This window comes from Callospermophilus lateralis (genome assembly GCF_048772815.1).
Source record: "Callospermophilus lateralis isolate mCalLat2 chromosome 5 unlocalized genomic scaffold, mCalLat2.hap1 SUPER_5_unloc_2, whole genome shotgun sequence".
In the NCBI taxonomy this organism is placed as follows: Eukaryota; Metazoa; Chordata; class Mammalia; order Rodentia; family Sciuridae; genus Callospermophilus; species Callospermophilus lateralis.
The window spans coordinates 2,190,120-2,198,496 of record NW_027510148.1 but is presented as its reverse complement, the minus strand read 5'-3'; the positions used below and the strand labels follow the sequence as shown (position 1 = coordinate 2,198,496).

The 8,377-nt window shown below is 37.7% G+C and overlaps 1 protein-coding gene across 1 annotated transcript; it reads left to right on the top strand.

The window, feature by feature from the left end:
• The first annotated feature begins 4,615 nt into the window (after window positions 1-4,615).
• On the top strand, window positions 4,616-5,548 carry LOC143639853 (olfactory receptor 14C36-like). Its single transcript, XM_077107887.1, has one exon. The coding sequence runs from the start codon at window positions 4,616-4,618 to the stop codon at window positions 5,546-5,548; it is 933 nt and encodes a 310-aa protein (XP_076964002.1).
• Window positions 5,549-8,377: the final 2,829 nt, after the last annotated feature.

Genomic DNA, 8,377 nt, shown 5'->3' with positions numbered 1-8,377 from the left:
TTTCCCAGAAGGGGAGAAGCTCAAAGGCAATGACAAGCAATGCCACACTATGATAACAGAACAAAGGACCAAATGCTTATAGAAGGATATATAGACTTTTAAAGTTGCTGGTATACATATATAAAATGTTCATTCTCTAAAAGAATAAAATTGTAATAAACACTACAATGTGGATTAATTTGAAAAACATTTGACTGACCCAAGTCATAAAAAAGAACCCATACTAAATGATTCTACTCAACCAAACCTGCAAGACATAAATTTAAACATGGAGATTATACTTAGTGTCTTCAAGTGACTGTAAGTAAGGATACGTAGGGACAATGGATAGTGTTTCACTGAAAGTGATAAAAATATCTGGGAACAAGATGTATTTGGAAGTTGCACAATTTGTAATGTGGTAGATAACACTGAATTGATAACCATGAACTTTTACAAAGGTTAACATGATGTCATGTGAATTTTATCTCAATGATAAGAAATTTTTGCAGCAAAACTGCAGATAGTGTTAGAGGTTTCCCATTTACAGGTTGGTGAGTGAATGAGAGTTGCCCACTACTCTTAATATTATCTAACTCCCAAATACCCCTAATTCACACTGAGGTGAAGGAGGGCAGAGATGGAAACACACAGTGAGAAGCATCAGTCTCTCCTCAGTGTTTCTCATTTCTCCACTGATGTCCAGCAGAGAAATTCCACTGTCCATGCTGGCATGTGGCCGGGTCCTCTCTCCTGGGCTCAGGAGGGATGATGCCTGATGGTGTGCTCAGGCCTCCTGCTGTCTCTGCAGGCTGAGCTCTGGGCTCCCTGGGGTCCTGCTACCACTGGGCAGGCACCAGGTTCACATAAAGCAGAGGGGAATGAGCCTCCCACATCCCACATAGCATTGAGCTGACTGCACACATGCACCCTGGCTGCAGACAGAGTTGATGGGAAAAACCAAGGAGAGATGCAGTTCTGCTCCCCCCAGAGAACAGGAGACACTCAGGTGTGAGTACTTGGCAGTTAGAGTCCAGGCACTTCTGAGACTTATTTTCATGCTGCTCAACAAATTGCAGTTTCATCCAGATTGTCAGCCACCCCAGGAAAAAAAATGGTTAATTCTTCAAAGAATTATAGGAACAATGAAGTCTTGTAAACACAGTACTATTTTCTGATTTCCAGTGGACTGGACGTCTGCACAGTGTTTGCAAGTAATACATGTGATAGTTCTTCATGTTACTTCTTATTGGTTTAAAATTCTTCTATTCAAATAGCTTTTATTTACCACACACTTAGAAAATGCACAAAATTATCTGCACAGTTTTGATGGCTGACAAAGAAATATATTCAGATTAAGGCACAGGGACAAAATGCCAGATACATTGCAAATGACAGGGAGGTAGATATGAATTCATTTATGCAAATTACATACATTCATATTTTCCAGTAGCTGTTGGAAATAAAAAACATCCAATATGGTATATAATTTTCATTGAAATATTTTGAATTCATCAACCTCACCTTTTTGTCCTAATCACAAATATGTTCTCATTTTCAATAATTGTTCACATTTTAGAATGAAAGCATATTACTTAATGAGGATGTGAGTTTAGTGGTAAAAATATAACTATAGGGTCATGCAGCTTTGGAAGCACAGTATGAGGGTCAGAAGTGCTAAAGTGCTCCTCAGCATCACTCAGTAACTGATCAATAAAACTAAACCATAATTGCTAATATAAAAATATGTAATTTAGAAAATAATTAAAACCTGTATTTTAAAACACAAACAATCCACTGCATTTTTTAATGCAATCTACTTATTTGATAGTTAAGAACTGTCAGAGAAGTACCAAAAGGGAAAACTCCCAGCTTTCTCCACTAACAGACAAAAGTATTTGCAGAAGCCCTTCTTCAAATTACTGGCATTAAAAATATGCTAATTTATCTTTATGATTCTATTCTTGACCTTTTTGTTTCCTGACCTTTGTTTTATTTATGTCACCAACTTTTGGTGTTTATGGGAATTTTCAATAAGCATTTAATTCCTTAAAGGACAATGTAGTTCTAAACATGCTAAAATTATGAGGTCAAACTAGAAAATTGAAGGCTTATTTCTTATTTTTAAAAAAATCTAGGTGAAGAAATTAATCACATTTTGGAGATCTACAAGAATACTTGGAGGACCCCAAAAAATAAGGTAGTGGTCCCATATTTATTTTGTCATATCCATAATCTGAAGTTTCCTGTGAGACTGATCCACGAAAAAAGTAAGTCAAATATAGAGAAGAATTTTTCAAGAAGTAGTTAAACACATAAGCAATGAAGGACATCAATTAAATTCATATGATTCAAACTGATTACTAGAAAATTTACTAAGTTCTATTGGAAAAATAAAAATAGTACATGGTTTAGTATAAAAAGTGGAAACAAAAAAAGTCTCTGTAGTTTATGCCAACTTCCAGATCCTGAGCACATATTTGTTTATCTTATATTTGACACAAATGTCTAGGGGTGGTGAGAAAGGACTCCTGTAGTGTCTGGAAGTCAGTATAAAAGGATGAAAACCTGCAAAGCTTTTAATATGCATTTGTCTCATCACCCATCACCTTCTGAATTTGTCATATGCATTTATATTTTCACATAATGTATTATTGCATTATTTCTCTTAGGGTAATCAATTTACTTGAAAATATCAATATTTTTCTTCTTTCCAAAACTTAACCATCAAAAATAGCTGTAGCCATAGTTGTGTCATTGGTTATGCTTCTTGAGCAATTACTGCTATAAAGACATCTTACCTTGCAAGTGCACAGGGCACCTTCGATTGCATGACCTCCCACCATCCTGCACTGTGTGTGCTATAGTAGTGTAGAAGGGGCAGAACCTGATTGGGAGCTCTTCATCTGTACGTCAGTAGCATAAAGAAATCCAGTCCAGGGGAGTGATCAGTCAACAAAGCCACCAGGCATTAGTTCATTACCACTGTGAATGGAGTCATGCACAAGCTACTAAAAAAGATGAACAATACAAGGTCCCAAATCAAGAAATTTGCACCAGTGATCTGAGTGATGAATACATACAGATTTAATTCAAGGCAATACAATATGTCTGTTTCTAACACTATACAGAAGGGGGGAAAATTTAAGATTGTAAAGCAGTTTCCAGAGGAAAAGTTTCATTTGAGCCTTCTTTAAAGCCCAATACACAGTAATGGAGAAAAGTATATCAAACTATGTCACAGTTAGAAAAGGCTTCTGTCAGCAAGTTCCAAGGTATGCTATAAACAAGGGGGTCACGTGGGAGTGAGCCTCAGGTTTGTGTCAGGGAGGAATGGGGGATGAAGCAAGACAGTGTTCAGGTAGACAGAGTAGGACTCCTTGAACTTCACCCTCACTGTAAAATTAACACCAACCTACATGTGTCTGGCTACCCACCCCTGACCCTGGGGGACACACATTTCCAGAGGAACCCAGGGAGGCTCAATAGGAAGATCACTTTTCTAAGGGTAAGTGTGGTTAACCTAGAAGGTACTGAGAAGGACCAGGTTTGCAGAGGGCAGAGGAAATGACAATATGAGTGATTCTGGATTGAGTCACCTATGGGTGGTCTGAGCTGCTGTAGAAGTGTTGTAACTAACCATGGGAAAAACATTCTTTTAACATATATATTCAGTACTTTTTGTATAATTATGATGCCATTGAGATGAAAGAAAAATAATGGAAGTGTCAACAAAAAAAGTATAAATTATTGTCTAGACAAAGGAAATTTCAACTTCATGGTGCTGAACACAGAGTGAGAACATATAAATATACAGAGTAGAGGTTTAGGAGAATGTCAGCTGTACAGGGACCCAGAGGCTCTGAAGACCTTACCCTGATCACCTGGAGAGGAATAAAGAGCCCCAGCAGGAGCTGGAACAGGTCTGGCTGAGGGTGTGTGTCCATGAGACAGCACCACCTTTGTCCTGGGGAGCACCAGGGAGAGTGGGGGACTTCAGCAGAGTTCAAGGGCACTCAGGTCACCTCAGTTTTTCACAACACTGTACTTGTGATGCTGGAAGGGGAAAATTTGAAATCTTGAGATGGTTTTCTCATGAGCAAAATGTTTTCATGTTCGTAGTGATCAGTACTCCACATGATATACATAGATCTTTTAAAAAAACAAAAAAAAAATACAATATACAGTATAAGTTGAATTATTAGGTGTGGACGTAATGGCAAAATAATATTGAATTTTGTCTATGGAGAAGGATGAAGGTAAATAAACTACAGATCATTAAACAATGAACTGTCACACAGGTGGGCATGCAGGCGAGGAGGTGGGCAACCCTGGAAGTGCTCTGCATGGAGTCTCTGGAGGTCAGGGGAGGCCTTATGGGGAGCTGAGCACAACCCGTGCAGGTCAGGCCCAGACCCTGTGCTGCAGACTTCAACACCAGCACTGGGAGGTTCACTCTGCTCAGAAATGAGTAAACATATCAGAAAAACAAGAGTGATGTTTCTATGCAGAGAAAGTGACTACAAAATATAAGAAAATTATTTGGACATGAATGTGTGAACTAATTGCATTAATGAGGTTTTTTACTTCCTCTTTTTAACTCTTCATCATCTCAAACAACCAGAATTTCTAGTAAATGGCCAATTCCACCATGGTAACTGAATTTCTCCTCGTGGGCTCTCCTGATGGCTGGGATCTGAGTTTCCTCTATTTCACAGTATTCCCAATGACCTACCTGGGTACCCTGTTAGGGAACCTTCTCATCGTCACTGTCACCACTGCTGACCAGAACCTGCACACACCCATGTACTTCTTCCTCAGGAACCTGTCCATCTTGGACATATGCTACATTTCAGTCACTGTCCCCAGTGCCTGTGTCAACTCTCTCACTGGCAACAGGGCCATTTCAGTGGCTGGCTGTGCAACACAGACCTTCCTGGTCTTTTTTTGTGCATATGTGGAGATGCTATTTCTTACCATCATGGCCTGGGACCGCTATTTGGCCATCTGCCAGCCCCTTCAGTACCTCTTCATCATGAACCCCCAGATTTGTGTCCGCATGACCCTGGCCACCCTGATCAGTGGTATGCTGTATGCAGGTATGCACACTGGGAACACATTCCGGCTGTCATTCTGCCAGTCAAACGTGGTCTATCAGTTCTTCTGTGATGTCCCTTCTCTGCTGAGGCTCTCCTGCTCTGACACCACCAGCAACATGATTCTTATTCTTGTCTCTATTATAGTTGTTGGTGGTGGCTGCTTTGCTATAATAATCATGTCATATATTCACATATTTTCTGCTGTGCTGAAATTTCCCACCAGAGCCCCAGGGAAGGCCTTCTCCACCTGCATCCCTCACATCCTCGTGGTGTCCGTCTTCCTGAGTTCTGGCACAGCTGTGTACCTGAGGTCCTCAGCAACCTCTGACACTCTCCAGGACATGGTTCTCTCTGCCTTTTACATCATGGTTCCTCCCTTCTTGAATCCTCTCATCTACAGTCTCAGGAACAAACAGGTAAAGGAAGCTGTGAGGAGAGTTATGCAAAGACAGTTGTTCTCAGGGAAATGATAAAGTTGCATTTCAAGATTATCCTCATTTCCCTGTTTGTGGTTCTTAGATAAAGCTCTTCACATTTGGACTTTCCATCTAACCCTGCCTACACTGGGATTACATCATTAGGAGCTGATTTATTTTATAAGGTATATTTTGTGATTTACCATATTTTTCCATGGATACTTCATAACGTGTAATTTTGTCATTGTATACATTTTTATTTTTAATTATTTGTTTTAATTTGTTATACATGACAGCAGAATGCATTTTAACTCATTATTCTAATTGGAGTATAATTTCTTATTTCTCTGGCGGTATATGATACAGAGTTTTACGGTTTGTGCAACCATACATGTATGTATGTAGGGTGATAGCGACTGCCTCATTTTGCCAGCCTTGTCCACCCACATCCTTCCTCCCCTCACTCCCTTTTGCTCAATCTAAAGTTCCTCCATACTTCCCTATGTTCCCCCCATTTATGGATCAAAACTGCATATCAGAGAAAACATTTAACCTTTGGTATTTGGGGATTGGCTTACTTCACTTAGCATGATATTCTCCAACTCCATCCATTACCCAAGAATGCCATAATTTTATTTTTTGAGGCTGAGTAATATTCAATTGTGTACATACTACATTTTTGTTATCCATTCATCTGTTGAAGGGCATCTAGTTTGGTTCTATAGTTTAGCTCTTGTGACTTGAGCTGCTATAAACATTGATGCAGCTGTGTCATTATAGTACGTTGTCTTTAAGTTCTTTGGGTACAAACCAAGAAGTGAGATAGCTGGGTCATATGGTGGTTCCATTCAAAGTTTTCTAAGAAATCTCCATACTGCTTTCCAGAGTGGTTGCACCAATTTTCGGTCCCACCAGCAATTTATGAGTGTACCTTTCCTCCACATCCTCACCAACAGGTATTGTTGATTTTTGTTGATAATTTTCATTCTGACTGGAGTGAGATGAAATATTAGAGTAGTTTTGATTTGCATTTCTCTAATTACTAGAGATGTTGAAAAATTTTTTCATATATTTGTTGATCAATAGTATATCCTCATCTGTGAAGTGTCTGTCCAGTTTCTAAATCTATTTATTGATTGGGTTATTTGTTGCTTTGGTAATAAGTTTTTTGAAGATATATATATATATCTGTCCTGGAGATTAGTGTTCATTCATGTACATGTGGTAAAGACTTTCTCCTATTCTGTAGGCTCTCTCTTTATGTTCTTGATTTTTTCCTTTGTTGTGAAGAAATGTTTTAGTTGATATCATCCCATTTATTGATCTTTGATTTTATTTCTGGTGTTGTGGGAATCTTTTTAAGGAAATCATGTCCTAAGCCAACATAATGAAGATGTGGTTCTAATTTTTCTTCTACTAGGCACAATGTGTTGGGTCTACTGCCTAGGTCTTTGATCCACTTTAAGTTGAGTTTTGTGCAGGGTGAGAGATGGGGGTTTAGTTTCATTTTGCCACATATAGATTTCCAGTTTTTACAGTACTATTTGTTTAAAAAGCTATCCTTTCTCTGAATTATTTTTGGCACCATTGTTTAGTATGTGATAATTGATATTTATGTGGATTGGTCTCTATGTCTTGTATTCTGAACCATTGGTCTACAAGTGTATTTTGGTGCCAAAACCATGTTGTTTTTGTTACTATAGCTCTGTAGTATAGTATAAATTTCTGTATTGTGATGCTTCCTGCTTTACTTTTCTTGCTAAGGATTGCTCTTGCTATTCTGGATCTCTTATTTTTCCAAATGCATTTCAAAATTGCTTTTTTCTATTTCTATAAAGAATAACAATGGGATTTAATAGAAATTGCATTAAATCTGTATAAAGATTTTGGAAATATGGTCATTTTGACAACATTAATTCTGCCTATCCAAGATCATGGGAGGTTTTCCATTTTCTAAGGTCATCAATTTCCTTCTTGTTTTTTGTTGTTTTCATTGTAGAGGTCTTCTACCTCTTTTGTAAGATTGGTTACCAAGTATTTTTTATCAATACATAATTTAATAAAAAGTATAATTCAACATATTTGCTGAAATTCTTTGAGGATATATATATATATATATATATATATATATATATATATATATATATATATATATATATATATTCATCCAATTCATCCAATATGTCCTCTTACCGATATCAAATACTGTGAAAGAGGAAAATTTTACCAATTTAAACTACAGATAACTTATACTCCATAATCTATTCTTACTCAGAGCCAGTGTCAAATATGCAAGAACTGTGATATATACTTTTGTCAATTAATTATTTGAAAAAAATACAAAAATTAAATCCTAAAGAATTTGTGACCAAAAATCCAGAGAGAAACACAATAATATTTCTCTCCATCTAGAACATTAAAAAAGAAGAATTTCTTCGTCCATGAAGTATTCAGAGGACCATTGTTACCACCCCCTGAGTCCCGATAATAAATCCAACTGCTGGAAAATAGACCCCACCTTTCTAAGCTGTTCATGAGTGACCCAGTGTCAGGGACCAAACCCCAAGGCTGAAATGCAGGTCATCTTTTGGACAGTTTTCCTCCCACAATGTAATTGTCTGGCCTCAGTGTCTGATTCCATGAACACTTAAATTTCTCTCACTTTACTAGACTTTTAACTTCTCTCTGTACTTGTTTCCTAAAACCTTGGGGCAGTTTATTTAATTATTTATTTTTCCCAGAGCAGCAATTGAATTCAGGGGAGCATCTTCATACTTTTATGTGTTTAATATAGAAACAGGGTCTTAGTAAATTGTTTACTGTCTCATTATGTTCCTGATGCTGGCTTGGAAACTCTTCTTCTCCTGCCTTAGCTCCTGATGC